The sequence below is a fragment of the Aythya ferina genome (assembly GCF_964211825.1).
Source record: "Aythya ferina genome assembly, chromosome: 6".
NCBI classification, from domain to species: Eukaryota; Metazoa; Chordata; class Aves; order Anseriformes; family Anatidae; genus Aythya; species Aythya ferina.
The window spans coordinates 10,995,369-11,018,730 of record NC_140303.1 but is presented as its reverse complement, the minus strand read 5'-3'; the positions used below and the strand labels follow the sequence as shown (position 1 = coordinate 11,018,730).

Below are 23,362 nucleotides of genomic sequence, written 5' to 3'. Positions count from 1 at the left end.
AAGAAAATGTACCTGAGCGTGATCTAGCTACCAGTTTCTTGTGTTTACATATTTAGTCTTAAGTGTTAGAGCAGTGCTGAACTTGTGTTGTCATGGGTTTATGGACCTGATGTGTCTCAAGCCCTTCACCAACCCTTCTGGTTTGGTTTGTGTGCGGATGTGCCTCACTACCTGTGGAGTGTTCCACAAAGACATGATAATTCAGTTTCAAATAAACCAATCAAGAAATCTACCAAAGCAGTAAAAGGCTAGCATCTATTAGCAGGCTGAAGCTGATCTCAGACCAGGAATTTCCCCTCAACATACCATAGGATCAGATCATTTCTCATGTTTCTGTGCCCCTTGCTCCCATCACAGAAGATAACTTACGAAAGCAGGTAGTGGCTGAGAAGCTCTCTTTGAACAATGACTTTGCTTTACACTTTTTCTAAACCAGGCAATTCCAATTTTCTATTTCATAACAGAGGAAATTAACCTAAACAACACATGCTAACTCCCTGATAGAATATAGAATATATTCTAATTCATCAGTTTTCTATTGAGACTGAAGCACTAAGGATAGTACAATCTGACTTGTTTCCCATGTATGTATGTAGCGGATGAGCCATGCAGAAGAAAAGCATCCCCAATATGCTAAGAACGGGATTTTTCTTATTTTTTTTCCCCCCAGGGCCATCTGGTCCTGTTCAGGTGATTATTACAGAGAGTACAAATCAGCCAAACTCCCATCCTATCCAGTGGAATGCTCCCAAAACATCTCACATCAGCAAGTACATCCTGCGCTGGAGACCGGTGAGTGCCACATGAGCCACCTTATCCTGTAGATGCATTCAGAGTTCCAGAAATGCACAGAAATGCTCTTTAAAGCTCCAGGCTTTCACTCGCAGAGTCCTCACTGTTAGTTTCTCTTTTCAGTGAGACCCCATATTTGCCTCATGAAAACTGCTATTTCATTCAAAAACTCTTTATTTTGTGTGTGTGTGTGTTTTTGGTTTTTTTTTTTTTTTTTTGGATGTCTGGAAGAAGTGCTGACATGATTTCAGCAACCTTCAGTTGCTAATTCACTGTCATTGTGCTGACAAGGTTAACTGTTACTCTGAGGATCAAAAACAACCTGTGCTGTACAAGCACTTGTTGTTTTCATGTGCAAACATTACTGGTCATTGTGTTCATGAATTTCCCCATGTACAAAAGCACTACTACAGTAAGCAGACAACTTTATCCTTCCTCACTTTAAGCAGTGTAAACAATTGTGAAAGCTTCCCTACCTTCAGAAATACTGTTTTAGTACCGTGTTTGTATCCAGAGACAACTGTGATAGTTTGTATGCTATTAATGAGGAGGTAAAAACTAGTAGGACAGGAAGACAAAAACAGCTAGGAAAAGATTAAATAAGCAGTCTGTCTCCCATCTTCGGTAAAGTCTGAGCCAAAGCTGTTTAACCACTGCTTGTTGGCTCATTCACGTCTGAGGAGTGATTGTTCTAACCAATGCAGATAGTTGTGTTACAATTCCCCAGAGCACAGCTTCACAAAAGACCACTTAATCGTTAAGAACACTAGTACTTCAATGCTGCCTGTGATTAAGAGAACAATAAAGGCCCTGATCCAAAGCCATTAAAGGCACTTAAGTCTTTTTACTGACTTCAGTGTATCTTGGATCAAGGCCTGAATGAAATGGACATTAAAGAAATGGACTTTAAAGCACTGGAGTACAAACCTCAGAGGATGGAGCATTATTTTAAAGCTTCCCATAGAGTTCAAACACAGGGTAGAGGGACAAACCTTTTCTGTATATTGTCTTCAGATGATGGCTTGGAGTGCTGTTGTGGACAGTTTTCAAATGTGCATTTTCCAGCTATTCCTTCATGCCTTACTGTATTTTTGATAAGGAATGACTTTAGTGTATATGTTACAGACCTTCTTGGTAAAGGAGCAGGTTCAAGCTAGTTTGTTTTTTCAATTTACCCCAATAAAACTTAATCACCCAAGAAGTTATTAGCCCTGCTTCCTGGCATACTTTCACTTGACTTTGTTCATTAGCAATTCGAGTCATACTTAGGTTTGAATATCACAGCGCTTGCTAACGATGCAGCAGGTTAGCTCACTGGATCAGCCTGCTTGTGCAGACCATGGAGTTTCTTGCTATATGGGTGTCCTTGTTCCTGCAGAAAAACTCTGGAAGGCACTGGAAGGAAGCCACCATCCCTGGCCACCTGAACTCCTACACCATCTCAGGCCTGAAGCCTGGTGTGATTTATGAAGGACAGCTCATCAGTGTTCAGCAGCATGGCCCCAAGGAAGTCACACGCTTTGATTTTACCACAACTAGTACCACAGCAGTGACGAGTAAGTTGAGCAGCAGGGCAGGAGTGGCATCCACAGAAACTTACTCTCCCTCTCTGCTAGTTTGCCCAAAGGCTTTTCCCAAAGATGTTTCCTGCATTCTGGTCAACACCTAAGTAACAATGGTTAATTAAATCACTTTCTTTTCTTTTTAGGCAACACTGTTTCAGGAGAGACAACTCTTCTTCCTCCAATGGTTGCTACTTCCGAGTCAGTCACTGAAATCACAGCCAGCAGCTTTGTTGTCTCCTGGGTTTCCGCATCTGACACAGTTTCTGGATTCCGTGTTGAATATGAGCTGAGCGAGGAGGGAGATGAGCCACAGTATCTTGGTGAGACAGTGTTTGAGTCTACTAGACCCAAGCATCATTAACTATATCACTGTTTTCTGTGACAGTCAGTATAGCTGGTGTAAATAGTGAGGATCTTGCTGTTTCAGTATGATTTGATTAAGATCAGACAGTGGACGACTAGCTGAGATCACAATTTCACCTAGTTCTCCTCTGAGCTAATAATTCTCCCTCGGCTGTTGCCCCCTGAACTCACAGGCTTGGACTCGTGAGCAGAAGTAGCTTACACTAAAGGTGGTGAAAGTGCTGGCAGCCTTCTTGTCTGCACACTCCAGACAGCTGAGCTGTGTTGTGAAGCAGTTTCTGAGCTTGTCTGTCTACAGGCAGAGGTTTTTGAGGCAAAGTTTAGGCAATTCCCAGTTTCCCCAAGAAGCAGCTCCTTACTGGCCAGACTAAAGCCAAGCATCTTAAGGGAATTTCCTACATCTGGCATGTAGGTGGACATCTGGGGGAAGGGGTGGTGGGAGAAGTTTATCAGCTCATAATGTCATTCATCTCCTCATGAGTCAGTCTTTCCACATAGTCTCTTCATGTGAAAATTCTTCCATATATTTCCGTATTGAAAATGCAGCAGTTAGGATGTGAAATGAGTTCACAGTTGGCTGAGATGACTGAAGGCCAGCAGCGTGCAGGGGGATACTGCTTGAGTTGCCCTGCCTCATCGCACACCCAGCCTTGCAGTCCTAGGTGTTGCCTGCTTGTTCAGTGTAGACCTGTCCCAACTCCTCCTAACTCTTCGGGTGTGGGCTAAGGCCACAGTGCAGATCGAGTGTTTTATTGCAGGACTGATTCAGCCCAAATTAGAGCAGAGGTCTCAATTATTTCATTTGGTGAGAAGGTGACAAGGTAGAACTGCTAAGATAATCTTTCGTTTCTTGCCTCCCATAGATCTTCCAAGTACAGCCACTTCTGTCAACATCCCTGACTTGCTTCCTGGTCGCAAGTATATTGTTAATGTCTATCAGATCTCTGAAGAAGGGGAACAGAATCTGATCCTGTCTACTTCACAGACTACAGGTATGTGTGGCTGGGTGTTGCTGCACTCTTCATGCCATTATTATTTGCCCAGAAAATTGTTACCTCTCATCCTCACATTTGCTGTCCTCCTCTGTTATTCTCTTAAACAGCTCCTGATGCCCCTCCTGATCACACCGTGGAAAGCGTAGATGACACATCAATTGTCATTAGCTGGAGTAGACCACAGGCTCCAATCACAGGTTTGCCTAATTGGAACACATCTACTTCTCACTACTGATAGAATCTAACATCTAAGTAGAAAGGAAAATGAAGTATAACTCTGGGACAGTGGGTGAGTGCAGAATGCTGCTCAGTCTCAGAGACTGGCTGGAAAGTCTATGGGCAGTTCAGCTTTGTTGCTGCACGTACAGCTGAAAGGGTCTCACTGTTTGAACCAGGCAATCCAGGAGGCTGAGTGCAACATAATTCCTCCTGGATTTGTGTTAAATAAAATCAAGCCTTGTGACCTGCTCTTGGTACCTGTCATGCAGACCTTGCCATAACAAACATGAGAATGGTGTAGGTCTTAAATCAACACAGCAAAGCTCAGAAATATTCTGATGCGGATCAGATTATGCAGTGTAAGTCATTATGAACGTGTGACCTGCAGGTGGGACCTCAGCAAAAGCAAGCCACGGGTGCTGCTGGAGTTTGGGACTGTCTTTATGAAACCTCAGTGGGAAAACTTATTTAGCTCTCATTTCTAGCATTCCTTGTGTTGGCTTACTCATTGAACCTGAGGACTATATACAGATATACTTCTCTTGCTTTAGGCTACAGAATTATCTACACACCCTCTGTGGAAGGCAGCAGCACGGAACTTAACCTGCCTGACACTGCTACCTCTGTAACACTCAGTGACTTGATGCCAGGTGTTCAGTACAACATCAGCATCTACGCAGTGGAAGAAAATCAGGAGAGTACTCCTGTCTTCATCCAACAGGAAACCACAGGCGTCCCACGCACAGGTAATGGCCGGCATGTGCTGTAGATCAGGCACTGAATTCTCTTTCAGTACCTAGACCCAAGTGACAATGCGAATTCCCATTGCTCCAACTAGATGAGCAGTGCTGCTGAATCCTTACATGGACTTTTAATTCCGTCTTTTCATTGTTTTGTGTTTTTTTTTAATTGTGTCACGGATACTGAAGTTCTGTGGTAAAGTCATACTTATGAATTGGCACAGTCAAACCACTACTCTGCGTTAATAGGGTTATAATTCCAGGGGATCAGACTGCAGGCAGGCCAAAAGGTTAGGCTTGCATTGTGTCGATGGAAAAGAGAGATCAGAGTTTCTTAAGCTGTCTTAAGGGGATTCTGCTAAGAGATCTTAGGAGTCTGGTAAATTATTTTGCCTCAGTGCTTGGCCTGCAGATGTTTAAGGTTATGTACTCAGATACCACAACACAAATCTAAATAGCTCACCTGACTTCTCCATCTCCCTTCCAGTCCTAAGCTATTTTCCATTGCAGTCAGCAGAGATGGGGCACTGCTCACATTGATTGTGCTGAAATAATGCCATATGATGTAAACTGAGGCACCCATGCTTAAAACAACAACAAAAAAAAGGTGTCAGGGTTCTTTAAGTAGACAATTGGGCTGGATAACCAAACCAAAAGAAACGACAGTGGAAAAAAATTGGGATCTGATGTGGTGGCAGTGGAATTTGATGGTCCTGCAAGTTGCAAGCACGTGTGCTTGCAAATGGGAATTTACCAGGAATGAACCCAGCTCAATGATTTTATGGTTTGGCATGTATATCTTCTAAAAATGTGTGTTGGTTAACCTTAGGGCAGTATCACTCCTAATCTGAACATAGGAATTCACGGGTGCAGTACTTTGGGCCAACACAAAGGGAAGTGGATTTTGTGTTTGACTTCTTTAAGGCAAGATCAGCCCCTGTATTTGTTTAATTATAAAAGATGGATTTTAAGTTAATTATAGACGTTCAGAACATCCCATGGATTTTTCAAAACCCTTCCTTCTAATTTTAAAAGGAGGTTCTTCAACCCCAACTCTTGGGTTTGAATTTCTTGTCATTGGACTCCCGTTTTTCAAGCCTTTGATTCTGCATATATTTGATATTCTGTAGCATATTACATTTGCTTTTTTTGTTCTTGTTTGGTGACGGCAAGATATTCTGACAGAAATCATAAAATAGTTGAAGCTATGTAGTTATACTTTGGAAGCTATGTAGTTATACTTTGAATTGTAGTCTGCTTGAATATTGTCCTGGAATTCGTGTATACATGCTTAGGGTAAGGTTACCATGATATTTATTTGGTAAGTATTCTTGGACTATCCATTGCTGAATCAAAACTTGATTTTTTTTTTTTCTTCCATGTAAACCTATAGCTTTTACCAGTGACTAAGGATTCCCTCTAATGCTGTTTTGTCTCTCTGCTTTCAGATGAAGTTCCTTCACCCCGAGATCTGCAGTTTGTGGAGGTTTCTGATGTCAAGGTCACCATCATGTGGACGCCACCACAGAGCCAAGTGTCTGGCTATCGGGTGGAAGCAATCCCCGTCAATCGCCCTGGCCAGCATGGCCAGAGGCTGCCCATTACCAGAAGCTCTTTTGCTGAAGTTGTTGACCTGATCCCAGGAACAACCTATCTCTTTAAGATCTTTGCCATCAGCCAGGGCAGGGAGAGCAAACCTTTGACTGGAGAGCAAACCACCAGTAAGTGTCTTCCCTTCGTGCTTTTTTCCACCTTTTGAAGTTCTTATGCCTCTGTCGCTTAGAGAAATATATAAACAGAGCACTTAAAGTGCACCAGTTATAGCCCAGGAGGTATCCCATAACTGGGATGACAGGGCTGGGAATTCATTCAGTCAAACAATGATCTCTTCAGCAGATTTATCCTCCTCCAGGGCTTTCCAATGGGAGTTTAACTCTCATGGCACTTTAAAACAATTTCGTATGGCTGGAATTCAACTTTTTTATTACTGGCTGAGAATTGATGGGCCCTGCAGTTCTTTCACTGTGCAGATCACAGCCTGTGATTTTTTTGAGGATACCTTAGGGCAGATTTCTGCATGACTTAAGAGCCTTGCTGAGACTGTTTTGAAAATCCCTATCTCCTTTCTGACAGCCACATACCTATTTGGCTCCTGCCTTTGGTAGGAGTTCTGCATGTGCATGTAGGGACAGGCCTTGTCATTTAAAAGGACTGCATTTTAGCTTCGCCAGGTTAGGCCTGGCTTTCCACAGCCTGTTTCACCCCAGAAATTTCACTGTTGTCCCAGTAAAACCCAGGAAACTGCTTTGCATGGATCTCAACAGACTGACAGTGTCACAGGGAGCATGTATTGTTCGGGAAGGAGTGTGCAGGTTCTCTCAGAACCTTGTTGCTAGTGATCTAGTGGTACTGCAACATGTTACCAGTGTGAGGCAAGGTGAGAAGCAAAGCACAATCTGTCAAGCATTGCTCTCTGCTTTGCAGAAGCACACAGAAGAGAAGAGCAGTGGGTGGGCAAGATGTAGGTTTTCAGAGAGAAGAGGAGGAGTTGAGCATGGTTTTGGTTGGTTATCTCTGCTCTTGATCCAAGAGAAGCAGATCAGGCAGAACCTGGGGCCTGGTTTATTTGGACAGATCCTGTTTATCAGGCAGTAGAAGGATGACTAGATGTTGTGGTGTTCTTCAGCTGGGTTACATTACCCAAAGGACCACGTTGTGGTTTAACCCTGCAGGTAGGTAAGCACCACGCAGCCACTTGCTCATTCTCCTCAGGTGGGATGGGGGAGACAATTTAAATCTACATTCAGCTATATGCATCTGTTCTGACACTTTTCAGTAAATAAAAGCTTTTGAGAATCCAGCCCAACTCCTATGAAGATGAGGAGGAAGGAAAGGAAACGGGGTTTTCTGAATGTAGTCCTGCTGTTTGAGAAATGGTTACTTACAGCCATAAAGTTAGGAACCATGCAGCTTAGGAATCTGAGCTTTTTCAGAAGTGTGTAGGAAAAAGAGCTCAAATCTCAGATCTGTGAGTGTTTTGTGGTTGTTTTCAGGAGCCTTGGGTAGGTGTAGAGCCCGTCTCGAAATCCCCACACAGCAGTGTGCATCAGAGCACAGACACTTGATTCAGAGAGCACAGGGCTAGTAACAAATGTCTAGAATCCTCTTCCATAGGCTGTGATCATCTGCTTAGCTGCTCTGCCTAAACCACACTTCAGAAAGTATTCACATAAATTGCATCCTGTAATCGAAAGTCCTGGGAAACAGAAATCATTCACAGTTCCCAAGGAAAGCCCCACAGCAGAAGTCTCTTCCCACGGTGTAAATGTGATTCTCTTCTTGGCCTTCCGTTAAAGAGCAGTCTACAAACAAACTCCAAGTGTGTGTGTGGCTTTGTATCACCCCCTTTTTTCTTCAGTATGGGGAGAGGAAGTGATAAAAGCCTAATAGAGCTGTCAAATTAAGTTGTGGAGAAAGGAACTGACTGTAGACTACGTATGGATAAAGATGCAATCCTTGTTAGATGGGACTCAACACAAACCTAAGTACCAAGAAAAGAGAAAGCTGGCTCTCAGCCTGTTTGTTGGAGAGGGGCCTAGGGAGAGTCACGCTCATCCTTTGTCTCTTTGAAATATTTTCCTCATCTTCAGAAGGGATGGAAGAAGAAAGGCCTTGCTTCCTTTTCCTTCCCCCTTCAAGAAAGGAGAAAACAAGCACGTAGAGGGGGAAAAGAGCAACAACTGCTGCTCTGAATCATTGGGAGGGTGACGAAAACATTAATTTTATCACAAAAAATGTTGCTTTCTGGGCTGGGAAAGGTATTTGCCATCAAAAAAAGAGCACTGATGGAACCTCTCCTCGCTGGTCTTAATTTCAACATGTGACTGGGGACTGGAAAAGGTGGGGAAGCTTGCCATGTAGACATGCCACTCCTTGCTGCAGCCGGTGCCATGCTGCCTGCTGTGGGACGGAATTGCTCAAGTGTTGTTCCCTGTCTGAGTCTCATCCTGTCCCAAGAGCTCCTTAGCTGAAGGCAGTGACATCTCTGCTGCTCACTGGGGGCTCGAGTGCAGCACTTCAGAAGCTGTGCCACTTCAGGCCCTTGTTTGTGTAGTTTTCTGGGTGAACGGTTTCAGCAGCTTCCCAGAGGTAGCGATAAAATGCGGAGGAAGCCTGATAAGAGCTGTTGCATGACTCCCGTGGGAGAGATGAGCATGCTTAGGATTGTTGTATGGTCAGTTCCACAGCGTGGTTATTTTTAAGTAACTCTAGGCTGGTTTTCTCCAGAAAGCTGCTGACTGTTCATTATTTTGTCATGAAAAGGACAAGGCAGGGGGGTGTTTTGTTTTGGGAAGGGATTTTGAGGAGGGGCAGGGAGGAGGACTGGGCAAAGGTTCAAAAACATTTATCCTTCCAGATGAAAAGGGGCTAAAGTTAGGTTTCCAGTCTTGCTAATACTGGCAAGTCTAAACTGAGCTGATTTAAAAAAAATGTTCAGCATTCATGAGAAACTAAGGCAATTCCTCAGAGCTATTGGGTTCATCTGTCTTGCCTCTGCTGTGAGCCTGGCTGCCCCGTGGGATGGCACGTATGGCAGATCTGTGTGGCACGGAGCCTTATTTTCTTTGGCTGGAGCCCAAAACCAGGATCAGTGCATATTAGTGGGTGGCACTGAGATATGGATATGGCTATTTCGTTTCCATTTCCAGCTCCCTACTGGCCCCCACCTTCCCTCTTTCTTGCTGTTATGCTAATGCCCTAAAATACAGGCACAACCACCTCACTTTATACCCATGTTTTTATGCGAGGTAGTGGAAGCCCTTTTGAAGTAGGGATGAGATGGGATTGAACCAAAAAACTGATGCACGTTCTGCTTTTTATTTATTCCAGAACTCGATGCCCCGACCAACCTGAGATTCCTCAATACCACGGAGCACTCGGTGCTCGTGTTGTGGACGCGGCCCCGTGCTGTGATCACAGGATACCGGCTGACTGCAGGTCCCACGAGAGGAGGCCAGCCACGGACCTACAATGTGGGACCTGCGGCCACTAAGTACCTCCTCAGGAACCTGCAGCCCGGCACTGAGTACACCGTGTACCTCGTGGCAGTTAAAGAAGACTTGCAAAGCGCAAGAGAGACTGGAGTCTTCACAACTTGTAAGTATAACAGGCACACACTCCTCTTCCCTAGTACTCTGGCCCTTCCTCAAAACTGTAGGCTTGTGCTGAAAGTGGCTATTGTGAACTGGTTTACAGAAGATCCCTTTTGAAGTGGTGTTCCAGCAGAACTGCTTGGGAAATATTCCTTGTTCTTCTTTCTGAACTTTTTGGCAGTAAAAGAGTTATTTGCATCAAAAAGCTTTCAGTAAAATATATTTCAGCTTTTTGATGATTAAAAACAAAAGTAGAAACATTGCTGGTACCTCCGTTTTTGGTTAACTGAGCGACAAAGACATTTAATTTTACGTGGTCTTGCCAGTTGTTTGGTTTTGGCATGGCAAATCAAGGAAAGCAAACAGCACCCTTAAAAAGGGTAAGGAATAATTAATCTGCTATTTGTCTAAAGCTGAAGGCAGTAATTTCTCAAGCCCAATCATGCTGTCTAAGGCAACGCAACAGCAGTTATAGAAATTAACACAAAAATTACATTCTACGCACTTTTTTTTTTTAAGATCTCAGTCACTTACAGTTGTGCAGCTTCCATGGAAGAAATACTAAGCAGATCTTGAGAGTAAAAGCAGTTCTGTAGAAAACCACGTGTGCGTCTAGAAAGAGCGAGTAGACTTCCTTTTTAAATAACGATGCAGTCATATAAACTGACAAAACTCAAAGCCCTCCAAGCCCAGAACCACATCCTCTTTTCAAAAGGGAATGTGGCTTATTTTATAACAATGAAGTTAAAATAAGGGTTTAAATTCACCACCACAGTCACACTGTTGACCTTGGCAAAGTGCTTTTTGCTGACAGAGACAGTCTTATCTATAAATATTTCTCAATTAGGATATGATTGGATATCTTCAGATGAATATTGTCTTCAAATTCTGGCTGATCTGAATGAAACCACTCCAGTTTGAGACTATAAATGAATAAACAATCTCTTCAGTATTAATGAGGTCAATTCAGATTAAGTGCAGTGGAGTTATTTAGACTGATTCTGGGATACACAAAAGCCTTGGCTTCTGTGTGGGACTCCTCACGGATATCAATGAGACCACAAATTCCTCGGATTGACTTTGAGCACTCTTTCACTCTGACTTCAAAAGAGCTGAAGATGTGTGTGAGGGATGAGATGGTCCTAGCTGGGACAGCTGGATAACAAACAAGGGTGTAGTGTTCTGCTGTTTGAATGGCATATGGTGGGTGAAGGAAAAACCTGCTTTCAGAGGAACACTTTAGATATCATGCCAAAATCAGTATTTGCCAAATTCTTGGGGTTGGAGGGATAGAGGAGTTAGGAGGCCTGGCTCAATATTTTGGTTTTCCTCAGGAACAACAAAAGCACTGACCACGACTAGACCACTTGCATACTGCAGCAGACAGAGGTCATCTGTCTTTTTGCTTTTCAAAACTAATACAGTTTAGCATCTTACTACATAGCTTTGGCTATTTGGACTGCCCTAGGTTGTGTTTTCCAACTGTTCATCACCAGCACAGCAGCTAATCTCTGTTAATTCACTTCACAGATCAGCCTGTTGGCTCTGTTCCTCCTTTCAACACAGAAGTGACTGAGACTTCTATTGTCATCACCTGGACACCTGCCCCAAGGATTGGTTTCAAGGTAGGAGAAAACAAAATCCAGTGCTTTTCTTTTTTCTTTGCAATTTGGTGGACTGATTACAGCTGATAAATATGGACAGTGAATGCTGCACAAATGAAAGAGGTACAAAAAATATTCTATGTACTGGGGGCAGGTGCAGATCGGAGAGGTTGATGCAAGTATGTCCTCTTTACATCATGTTCCTCAGAGGGACACGTTATTTACAGGCCTCGTGGTCCCTTGTGGCTGTATTTCTGCAGTCAGTTCGCTGGTAGGACCGTGAAGGCCTATACAGGTCAGGTTTCCAACCAGAGGGTATGGAACAACTCAGCTTGAGCTCAGGCTGCCTAAAACAAGCTACAGGTTTAATGGTTGGCGTGGAGCATACAGACCCATGATCCTCGCGTTGGATGACAAGTCAGGATGCTGATAATTACCTGGGACTGGAATATTTGAGACTGAAAAGCAAACTTTGCTGTTTCTCTGCAGCTGGGTGTGCGCCCAAGCCAAGGTGGAGAGGCTCCCCGGGAGGTCATCTCTGATTCTGGCAGCATCGTGATCTCTGGCCTGACCCCAGGAGTGGAGTACACCTACAGCCTCACCGTCCTGATGGACGGCCAGGAGAGAGAGACTCCCATCATCAGGAGAGTGATTACACGTATGACACTTCTGCTTTTCCATAATTACTCCTTCCCCTTGCTTCCTCTGTGCTCCTGTCTTCTGGGAGTCCTAGTTTCTTCTTCCAGCTGTGGTCTGGAAGGTGTCTCTGCATAGGTGACGGTAGCACTAGCTCATGCAATGTAGGGTCACAGCTTCAGAATAATATTTTTTGCTAATTCTGAAGGGTTAGGACAGAATGTGGGGAGAAGGGATGCTGAGGGAGCTAGTGTGGTTCTCAGTGCCATAAATGATTAATTTCTCTGAACACTTGCAGCCCTGTCTCCACCAACCAACCTGCGCCTGGAGCCCAATCCTGATACTGGAATCCTGATAGTCTCCTGGGACAGAAGCACAACTCCAGGTAACGATATGAATTCACACTGTGCTTGAACCCTCTGTTGTACCAGAATGGTAATGCTTACTCTACAGTGCCTGAGATCTTGATGGGAAGCTTGCTATTGAACCATTTAAGGAAAAAAATATGTTTTTGGATATATCCAAAGATATAATTCACTGTTAAGTATAGGTTGCCATAGAACTTCTCATGGCTTGCATTCCATGTAAAATGGTATCTGAAATGCTTTTAATCATTTCAGCTGGTTTAGGGATTTGAAGGATTTCTTCAAATATTCCAACTGGTGTTTAAACAGGAAAGCAAAATAGACCCAAAAAAGACTTTTGGCAGTGCAGAGTGAGTTCATGCCATTGAGAGTAAGCATGGAATTTCTGAAAGTGTTCAAGATCTTTCCCTGTAGAATCTGTTGGGAGCTGTACAATTGGCTCCCATAAAACAAGGATTGAAAGGCTTTTGAAAACTCTACTCTCACCAGATGTATCTCTCCTTCCTGATATGTCATGAGATTTTGGAGCTTGGGAAGGTCTCACAGGGAACTGAAATAATGCTGTGAGGGTGGTGTGCCCCCAGAACTCGTTTCAGAGTGCTTGGCAAGGGAACCTCTTGCCTGCTGGGCTCAGGGTGGCAAAATCACTTGTGAAATGTAATTTTTGCCTCAGATGTTTATACTGATGCCTGATACAAATAGAGCATGAGTTCACTGCATACTGGGTATCTGTATTTCAGGAATTAGTGGCTACCGAGTGACCACTGCTCCTACCGACGGGCAGCAGGGCTCCACCTTGGAGGAAGTGGTAGGTGCAGATCAGACTACCTGCACCTTCGAAAACCTCAACCCTGGTGTGGAGTACAACGTCAGTGTTTACTCAGTCAAGGACGAGCAGGAGAGCGTCCCCATCTCCAAAACCATCACACAAGGTAACGAAAGGATGAGCAGCAGTTTTAGCTACACAAAACTCAAATCGTTGAGCCAAAGGGTTCTACATTGCAGAACTCCAGGTAGTCTGATGGCAGAGGGCTTGGACTTCAGTCTCAAGAAACAGAATAGCTGTGTGCCAGGGTATGACAGGAGCTTTTATAACCACTTTGGTGTAGGCAACCTACATTCTGTCCATAGACAGCATGGTGTTAAGGAGATACGGGGCTGGTGCAGCAATACACCGAGCTGGAGAGCAGCAGAGATTTGACTTAACCCTGCAGTGCCCCAGCATCTGGAGCACAGCCAGTGGGAGTAGGAAGTAGGTGAGGAGAGGTATGAATAGGATGCAAGCAAAGGAAGCTTTGGCAGCAATAGTGGCAGAAGATCAGCCCAACAGAGAAAAGAGCAGAGACCGAAATGTCCATCTCCTGTAGCACTTCTGGGACACAAGTGGTCTGTGCCATCTCCCATTACATGCTGAGATGACTGCAGAAACTACCTTTATTGCCACAGTAGCAAAATTAATGTCCATCTCCCCAGATGGTTTCATTTCATTTTCCTTTGTGAGGGCCTTGTTTGTTTGTTTTTGTTTCTGCTCAGCCCTGAAGTGATGCCAGCTACTGTTTGCTTGCTCATATAACACTGCTTTAAAATTTCCATGCTTCACTGAAGTGCTGTATGCTCCCTGGGAGTCAACTAATACTGTCATACTGCATAATTAAGGCAGTAATAGCTTTAGCCCTTTTTCCATCTTCTGGTGTGAGAAAGCTAAGAATGTATGTCTCTGGCTTTTAGCACTCTTTAAAGGTGATATGATACATGCATTCCATGTGGATTAACAATGATTTTACAGAAAAATTATATTTTTGGCATCTATTCTGTAAAATAAGTTTGTTTTTTCTTTCCTCTTGTCCTGGCAGGACAGTAAAATAGAACATAACCACTATTATTAAAGCCAGTCTCTTGCAATATTGCTCTCCCATAATTCCTTTTCAAGCTAAGACGTAACAGTCCAACAGAACTGATACTGAGCCTTGAATCTTTGACTCACCTACCAGTATCTGATCCTGAATAAGGAAAGGTAGATATTAACTCCCACTGATTTCAGGATCACCTGGCTAAAGTTCTACAGCCAAATCTTGTGGCTTAAGTCAATACCAGTTTATTGACTTCAGCAGCTGAAGGTTTGGCCATTGTAGATTAAAGATGCATCTAACACTGACACACACAAGCACCCTTGTTCCATTCATCTTAATGTACAGGAAAATAACAGCTTTGCTCTAGGAATAATATCTATAGGAAAAATTATAGGAAGAGCTGTGCTCATTGGCCATACAGAAATGTAGGCAATATCTAGGAGGTTGTAACAGAGGATCAGTTCTGAGACTTTGAAAAACTTAGCCAACGAATCAAGTCAGCCTCTCGGCCACATCGTGTGCCAGGCATACCCGCTGACTATGGGGACATTCTCACTCTTACAGAATACTTACCATCTAAAGCTCATTTTTAACCATTTGTCATCTTTCCAAAATGTATTTTTATTATTCACTGTTCTGGATCATCTTTTTTAGCACATATATTGGCAGCAGTTAGTGGTAAGTAGAACTTGAGGAATTCTGGGCCAGACCCTCAAGCCATTACAGGTATCTGAGACTTTTTTTTCCAAGTGCAGTGTAAGTAGCTTGGATACTGGGTGATCCTCACTGAAGCTTTATGAGGGTTCTCACTGGCTGGTGGTGTAGGCCAGTTCTTCCCCTTTAAAGGGGTTGATATTTTTTATGATCCCAATGATAAAAGTTAAGTTTAACATTTGAACAAGACAACACAATCTCTAGGTCAATCACTAATATTGGTTTTATTTATACATTAATAAACCTTGTTCTTTTGTTTTTAACTCTGAAAAAATAATTGGGGTGTGCTTTTTTCCTCTGTCAGAAAATGATGGTTCTTTGTCTCATAAATGCCTGGCCTGTTGCAGGCCTTTTTGAAAATTGTATGTCTGAATTGAAAGAACATTGTCTTGGGGGAAAACCGGGTTTCAGCTTCTGTCTGCCCAGTGAGGCAGCTGGAGACTGCGTAGAAGGGTACAAAATAAATTACAAAAATACCCCAACACCCTCCCCTTCCCCAAATTCCTTTTTCCCCCAGACCCTAAGAGAAAGTCTTCATATCACCACGATTGCTTCCACAGTTCTGTCAATGTGAATAGTGATGAACACTGCTTTTTTCTCCCCTGTCTTTCTTTTGCCTCTGTATGTCTTTGCCTCTCCCGTTTGCTCTTTAACTCATTAGAGGTGCCCCAACTCACTGACCTAAGCTTTGTTGACATAACTGACTCAAGCATCGGCCTGAGGTGGACCCCGTTAAATGCCTCCACCATTATTGGGTACCGCATCACAGTAGTTGCGGCAGGAGAAAGTGTCCCTATTTTTGAAGATTTTGTGGACTCCTCAGTAGGATACTACACAGTCACAGGCTTGGAGCCGGGCATTGATTACGACATCAGTGTAATCACACTCATTAATGGCGGAGAGAGCGCCCCTACCACTCTGACACAGCAAACGGGTGAATTTTGAAAACTTCTGTGTTTCGTGACATGGACGGTGTTTCATGCTGTCACTAGCTGTTGGGATGACAGGGCTTTGTCCAAAGAGGAAATGAGCCACTCACTGGGGGAAAAACAGACAAAAACCCAGCTTAATCCTTGTTCTAAATGACAGCTGGGGCTGGATATGCACTGCTCAATTTGTTAATTTGAGGCATTTTAACACTGTGAATGGCTGCAGGCTTGCAAGCCTCAATCACGTTCAGATTTCTGGGATCCAGTTGGAATCGAGACTGTGAAACACAAGCTACATATACACCAGACATTTAAATTGTGGTTCCCCAAAATCAGTGCCAAAGGGTGAAGCAGTTCAGCAGGCACCCTCCAGCTTATCTGTAGCCTTGATGGCTATTTGAGCCTCTAGCACTTTGTTTCAGTGGTGGCCCCACTCTTTCCACAATGCCCTACAGGATGCAGATGAAACACCACTCCCTGAGGACATGCCATTGACAGCCATGTCACACCGTCGAGGGTCTCTGTAGTGCATGGGCAGAAGGCGAGCTGAAAACTGGTTCTTGCATGAACTCCTATTGTGTCTGAAAATCCGGAGGCTGTAAATCCTTCAACACAAGTAGAAGTAGTCATAGGAAATTAGTGGTATACCCTCTCCTCTCCTGTGTGTGCATGTATGGATTCTAGATGAGATGACTTTTCCAGCTGTAAGCTGCTGTATGGCAACTTTAAACCTCTCCTGGCTCCACATCTGTAATATGAAATCCAGCTGCAAGAAGCACGTTACTGAAACTTGCTACCTTGTTTTCAAATTAGCCCTGCAGGGTATATTTAAAGTATTGGGAAATGCCAGGAGGCTAAAGGAGCCTGACAGCAGTACAGGCGTATTTTTCTCTTAACTGTAGTAGAACCAAATGTAGTCTAGAAGTCTGTTTGCATGGATCTGACACAGTAGTCTGTTATGCATGAGATATTTTCTCTAGTGACTCCCTAAACATGTGTCTCCATCAACTTTTATGTATCAGAGAAGATTAATATATATTTGTCCTTTGCTGTGTAGCTGTGCCTCCTCCCACTGACCTCCGCTTCACTAACGTGGGGCCTGATACTATGAGAGTGACGTGGACTCCTCCAACTTCCATCGTGCTGAGCAGCTTCTTGGTGCGCTACTCACCTGTGAAGAAGGAGGAAGATGTTGCAGAGCTGACAATTTCACCCTCTGACAACATGGTGGTCTTAACAAGTAAGAGAATTACATAAGACAAATATAAGAGGCCCCTTGTTTATGGGTGGAGACGTGGCATGAGATGAGGGGAAAAAGAAAACTGCTGTAAGTATAACTGGCCAAACTCCCAGCTGATACAAGCTGATGTCAGAGTAGCCTCATGCAAACTCTCACGGGTGGATTTTGGCCACTTGCTTTAACTAAGTTAAAAGCAAACCACGGGAAAGCTTTTCCCATCAGTCCAAGGACAGTGGTGTATAGAGTATGGGGTAATTGCTTTGCTTTGCAGCCTGGTTAGGTATTAAGAGTAAATACATATTACTCTCCTAGTTTGCCAAAGAAGACAAGGACCTATAGTGCAGAGGTTTAGGGGGGGCAATCAGAATGTGTCAAAGGTCATTGTTCCTTTGGTTCTGTATGTTTGGGACCAGAAGATAAATACTGTTTGGAACTTCAGGCGATGTGGCAAAGAATCTTGGACGCTTTTCAAAAACTGAGTTAATTTTTGCTGGTGCAAAAGTTGTGTTTTATTTCAAGGCTTTTTTTCTCCATCCTGGAATTGGATTGGTTGAATGAAATACAGTAGCTCTTTTTCAAATAAGGGTCCAGATCTGAAGCTCATGTGAATTAGAATAGCTGTGTCGAAAATCCTTGGCTCTGTTTTAGTTTATATCAGCTAAAGCTTTACCCTGGTACATAACTAGATAGCTAGAAGGGGCTGTGATGAAATCTCACTGCTTCTAGCCAGTCCCCACAACACAAGAACACAGTGATACAGCTTACCATGCTCCTTCAGGCTAACACATTTCTGGCAACAGTAATGCTTCAAAAAAAGATTTAAGTTTGACTGTCCCAAAGGCTCAAATCTTCCTTCAGGTAAAACCTGATTACCCCCCATAAACACAATTAAAATTGCATAGCTTTTTAAGTGACTTCTAGTCATTAGTAAAGAAATGTCTAAACCTCTTTACTTAAACTCCACAGATCTGCTTCCTGGTACTGAATACCTTGTGAGAGTCTACAGCGTTTCTGAGCAACATGAGAGTGCACCTTTGTCTGGAATCCAGAAAACAGGTACTTAGACAAACCATAAGATGTGTGTTAATTAGTGTCATCCATTAAGTTGATCTTGCTGCCCTTGCTTGTGTGGTCACCTTGTTGACAGACCATCAGCTAGCTAGATATCAAAGAGCAATGCAAATCCACAACTTGGGAAATATTAGGATGTCTAATATCTCATTAGGTGTAAGCCACAACTTTTGGTTCTAAATAGAGCATCATAGACCCTAGTGTGAATGTACCAGTCATGTGAGCCCAGGCAGAGCCTATTGTATCCGTCAGTGACTTTTGTTTTACAGCTGTAACAGAGCTTGCTGGTTGTGTGCTGCTCTATGTTGTGTTGTCTGTGTAAGAACAAATATTAAAACACGTCAGGCTGCTTATTTAGAGAAGACTTCAGATGTTGACCAAAGTTGCTGTACACTTTCCTGCAGTTGTGTTCCAGTACTTGTTTATCTTGCTTTGATCTTGAACATGTGTGTTTAGTTCCAGAGCTGAGTAGCATTTGGTTTAAGATATGGCAGAGTCATGGTACCGAGCTTCATGCAACAAGACAGTGGCGATGATTAGTTCAGCTGAGCTCAGTCTCTTGTCTCTTTGAAATACCCAGGTCTCGATTCCCCCACTGGCCTTGACTTCTCGGATATAACTGCCAACTCTTTCACCGTCCACTGGATTGCTCCTCGTGCCACCATCACTGGCTACAGAATCCGGTACCACCCAGAGCATGGTCCCAGCAAGCCCAAGGAGGACCGCGTGCCCCCCTCACGGAACTCCATCACTCTTACCAACCTGCTCCCAGGGACCGAGTATGTGGTCAGCATCATCGCCATCAACGGCAGGGAGGAGAGCGTGCCCTTGGTCGGCCAGCAAACAACAGGTAAGCCTTGAGGGACGAGTAAGCTGACTAAAAGTTGCCTTGAGGATTTGGGGTGTCCTCTAGTGAGGTAGATGCTGTTAAAACCAGATATGATACATCACTTGTAGATGTGTGCATCTAGAACTAAGGGGCTAGAACTAAGACAGATGAGAAGCAGAGTATAGTGTGATGGGTGTGATCTGTAACTGATGTACGTTGTGTTCAGACTCTCTCTCACTTCTGTTTCTAGTGTCTGATGTTCCAAGGGACCTGGAAGTTACCCCCACCAGCCCAACCAGCCTCGTGATCTCCTGGGATGCTCCTGCAGTGACAGTCCGATACTACCGGATCACTTATGGTGAAACAGGTGAGGGCAAGCTGCTCTGGCAGTTGCAGACCAGCAGATCTAGTCTGAGGCTATCAGAAAGCCACAGCAAATAGCAGAGACAGTTTGACTGCAGCAGACAAAAACCCCTCTCTTTGAGATCTTTGCAGCATGTTTAAAGAAGATTGTCGAATACAAGGTTTATTTATGCAGGAGAGCAAATTATCTTCATCTGCCCCCTGCAAAAAGGAGCATTTGGAGCACTCCAGTCATTTTAGAGGTGGTTCTGTGTGCATATTTAATTTTTCATTGGGTTGGACTGAAAAAAACTGACGCAAAATTCACTGAAATCAACATCATCTTCTCTTCAACTTAATGCATCTAAGATTGTCCTGTTTTTTTATGATTGAAAATGTATACTCAAAGAGATCCATTACATTTTTTTTTTTCTTCACATCATCCTCTAGGTGGAAGCAGCCCTGTACAGGAGTTTACAGTGCCTGGCACCGTGTCCACTGCTACCATCACTGGCCTCAAACCTGGCGTGGACTACACTATCACCGTGTACGCTGTAACTGGTCGTGGAGACAGCCCTGCCAGCAGCAAGCCAGTTACTGTCACCTACAAAACAGGTGAGACCGGTCTATATGACAAAACTCTACAAAAACATCACCAAAAAAGAACCACAACAGTTTTGTTTTGGCTTACCCCCAAAAAGTTGTCACTGATCCCTGGTTTGTGTTAGAAGCCATAGGCTGTGTTTTAAACACATCATTTTCCATGGAGCTGCATATAATGGTGGCCCAGCATGATAAGTACATGACACAGAAGGGGATCACAGACTCAGACTTTTGGAGGAGGGGAGACCAAGTGGAGTCCAGATGGGGACAAGCAATATTTGACTCATTGTGGAGTGGAAATGTTGTTGGGCTCTTGTATCAAAAGTCCTGGTTGGCTGCACTCTGGTGCTTCTGGTGCACTGTGACTGCAATGAGACCTGAATTTCTAACTCCAGGACTCTTCTCACTTCTGGTCTGGATCTAGCATAATCCTACTCCTACCGTAGCTGCAGATGAAAGCATTTAGTAACCTTTAAAAACAACAGAAATCCTCAGCTAACCTTTATATGGGTATGTCACTCATATAGCATGGTTAAGACCTTTTTGCTCTGGGCTAGCATGCTGCTATTTATTTGTCCCTCATGTTTTCTGTTCCAAGAAGCCCAGCCTAGAAAAGAGAGAAGAATAAAAATTCAGCTAGGAGGTAACTGTGGAGGGAGAGTTTCCTGTAGCGTTGTACTCAGAAAACCTGTTTTTATTGCCCAGAAATAGACACACCATCCCAGATGCAAGTTACCGATGTGCAGGACAACAGTATCAGCATCAGATGGCTCCCTTCAACATCCCCAGTCACAGGATATCGGGTGACAGCTGTCCCCAAGAAAGGCCATGGACCCACAAAAACTAAAAATGTCCCTCCAGGTAAGAGTACACGACATCCTTCAACAGGTCTATAAAGCGTGCAAGACTGGACCACTAGAATCAGCACTACCAGGTGCTAGGCATATGCTCCAAACCAAACTTTTTCCTGATTACACTTTTTCCATCCTGCTAACTTCACTGAAGTTTCATGCAGCAGAAGCGAGGGCACTTTTTTGCCCTGAAAACTTGACACTTCTGTGATGCCACTCTGCTGCAAAGGTTTGTTCCTGGCAATCTCAGTGTATCCAAGAGGTATCTGGATTTTTAAGTGAATGCTGTTGGGTTTTCTACCATCCAGCAAAACTTCCACCAACATCCGGAGGGTCAAATTGTCCCTTAGGCACAGCATATGGAACTTAGTCCCTTGATCTTGTGACCGTAAAGGGCCAGTCAGCTCTCAGGTTGCTCTTAGGAACACGGGCAGAAGGTTCTGTGGGATTTGCAGATCTCATCGCTCAGGCATGTTTGTGCTGCATTTGGGCTTAATGGTCAATCCTATTGCAGAAAACAACAAGAACTGGTCAGATCTTGCTTTTTCTACTGTGTTAATCTTCTCCCTTTGAGCTGTGGGGTCTTTGAGCAGGTGCAAATTGCAGGTGCCTTGTCCTGCACTGCCAGAGAAGCATAGTGCAAGCAGAATTTAAACCTGATGTGTCAAACTTCTCTCATTTTAATGTTCAGTCGTGAAATGACTAATATAGGCCCTTCATCCAAGAGTGCTTGGAGGCCAGTTCTCCACAGCTTTGTGCAGCTGCAGACAGACTAACGTTGTTCTTTCCCTGCCAGATCAAACACAAGTCACTATTGAAGGTCTCCAGCCCACAGTTGAGTACATGGTCAGTGTCTACGCTCAGAATCAGAACGGAGAGAGCCTCCCCTTGGTGGAGACAGCTGTCACCAGTATGTATTCCACTTTGCGGTAACAAAACACACGTTATTTATTGATGTCTGAATCTACCATGCAGTATCACATCTCCAGTGAAGCCAAGCGGCAGGTGCCTCGTTCCCAGGAGAATGTGAGGTGGCCTGCCCTGCGATAAGTACCACGCACCTAAATTGCAGATGCTGGCAAAAATGCAGTCCTTCTCCCCCAGACGCTGGCAAAATGCAGTTTTCCACCCCACAAAATGCTGCGCTTCCAATTTTCTTTCACTAAAGCCACGAAGTCTCTTTGGGCTTTGCCTTCAGCCAATCAGTGGAAAAAAAATGTGCAAAGATCTCCTTTATGGAGTTAGTTGGCAAAGGTGATTACTCCTAAGGGACTGGAGTGAACTTGGAGCATTTGTCCTGTGCAAAGGAGTAAAGGGAACTGAATGAGTTACCAAGAATTTGTGACTAGGCACTACCAAAAGAAAAAAAAAAGCCACCCTCCAGTTGCTCTTATCTGCCTGGACAGTACTGCTCTGAGCACAGAGGAGGCAAGAGGGAACAGGCAATAAATTCAGAAGGGCGCCTCTGATGTAAAGTGCCTTTTTCAGGGACATCTCTGGGGCAGGAATTTCCATATACACTATTCCTGTGTTCAAGCTTGCATTCAAAACCACAGCTCAGCCACAAATAGTTGCAGGACTGTCCTAAAGACAACAGACGCTTCCCTGAAGCTTTTCAGAGAAGGGGAAAGTTCACGTCAGTTTCAAACCAAAAAGTTCCTGGAAAAAATCATCTTTGCCAACTAGAAAACGTGGAAAATTCAGGACTAACATAACATGGCAAATAAAGTTTCAATCTTTTAGATGAGCATAATTTGGAGGCAATATAAAAATGGCATTATAGTTCCTTTTATTATGTATGACAGATGGGTATAGCTCTGTGGTAGCCACAGTAGACTTGTATGGAGCAAGGCTCACTTACCTTGCAGTCTAGCACCAAGCTTCCTTTCTAGGAAAATCTAATTAATTGGTCTAATTAGGACGTGTGTGCATCACCCAGTTGCACCTGGGGACATTCTGTGCACTCAATACAGAGCTGAAAAGTTTTCTGTTCCTAACTGATATCTTAAAATGTAATATCCTGAGTAATTTTCTTGATAAGTGTGTTAATTGGATGTTAATTTATGAAAGAAAATAGCGGGACTGATTCTCCTCGGACTGGTGCTTCGCACAGCAGCTGACGATAGTGAAAAGCTAACGCAGCATGAACGCAAACTTACCGAGTCAGCTGGGCTGTCTGGCTGCCTTTAGCACTGGGCACCACGTACTGGCTCTGACGAAACAGGTCTTGAGATGGCCAGATCCTTAATTCTTTCCTCTTGACCACTTGAAGCTAGCTTAATGCTGCTGGAGGTGTCTGAAGGGGGTTCCAGTGCCAAGGGGATTCAGAGGCAGGTACAGAGCGGGGTCTGGGCTGCCTTGAAGGTGCTCAGCGAGGCTCAGAGTGCCTTCCTGCTGTCCGGCACCCGCAGACTGTCAGCCTGACTCTGCACAGGCGTAAGCATGTGTGCAAGGTGCAGCACAGAGGAGAATCAAGTACCCTCTCGCCCGCGCAAAACCGA

General features: G+C 44.0%; 1 protein-coding gene across 7 annotated transcripts in view; it reads left to right on the top strand.

Moving 5' to 3' along the window:
- FN1 (fibronectin 1) overlaps nt 1–23,362 on the top strand; it is a 52,437-nt gene that overhangs the window by 15,735 nt on the left and 13,340 nt on the right. For 5 of the 7 annotated variants that reach the window (XM_084523618.1, XM_084523619.1, XM_084523620.1 and 2 more), the window contains exons 13-32: nt 671–792; nt 2,171–2,348; nt 2,501–2,677; nt 3,584–3,712; nt 3,823–3,912; nt 4,486–4,680; nt 6,123–6,395; nt 9,565–9,831; nt 11,358–11,452; nt 11,921–12,089; nt 12,366–12,452; nt 13,173–13,364; nt 15,658–15,930; nt 16,983–17,165; nt 18,132–18,221; nt 18,817–19,086; nt 19,316–19,432; nt 19,858–20,022; nt 20,716–20,871; nt 21,658–21,771. In XM_084523618.1, the coding sequence (XP_084379744.1) occupies nt 671–792; nt 2,171–2,348; nt 2,501–2,677; nt 3,584–3,712; nt 3,823–3,912; nt 4,486–4,680; nt 6,123–6,395; nt 9,565–9,831; nt 11,358–11,452; nt 11,921–12,089; nt 12,366–12,452; nt 13,173–13,364; nt 15,658–15,930; nt 16,983–17,165; nt 18,132–18,221; nt 18,817–19,086; nt 19,316–19,432; nt 19,858–20,022; nt 20,716–20,871; nt 21,658–21,771 (3,342 nt within the window). The remainder of the gene's footprint in view (nt 1–670; nt 793–2,170; nt 2,349–2,500; nt 2,678–3,583; nt 3,713–3,822; nt 3,913–4,485; nt 4,681–6,122; nt 6,396–9,564; nt 9,832–11,357; nt 11,453–11,920; nt 12,090–12,365; nt 12,453–13,172; nt 13,365–15,657; nt 15,931–16,982; nt 17,166–18,131; nt 18,222–18,816; nt 19,087–19,315; nt 19,433–19,857; nt 20,023–20,715; nt 20,872–21,657; nt 21,772–23,362) is intronic. The other 2 variants (XM_084523623.1, XM_084523622.1) reach the window with 1 other exon arrangement.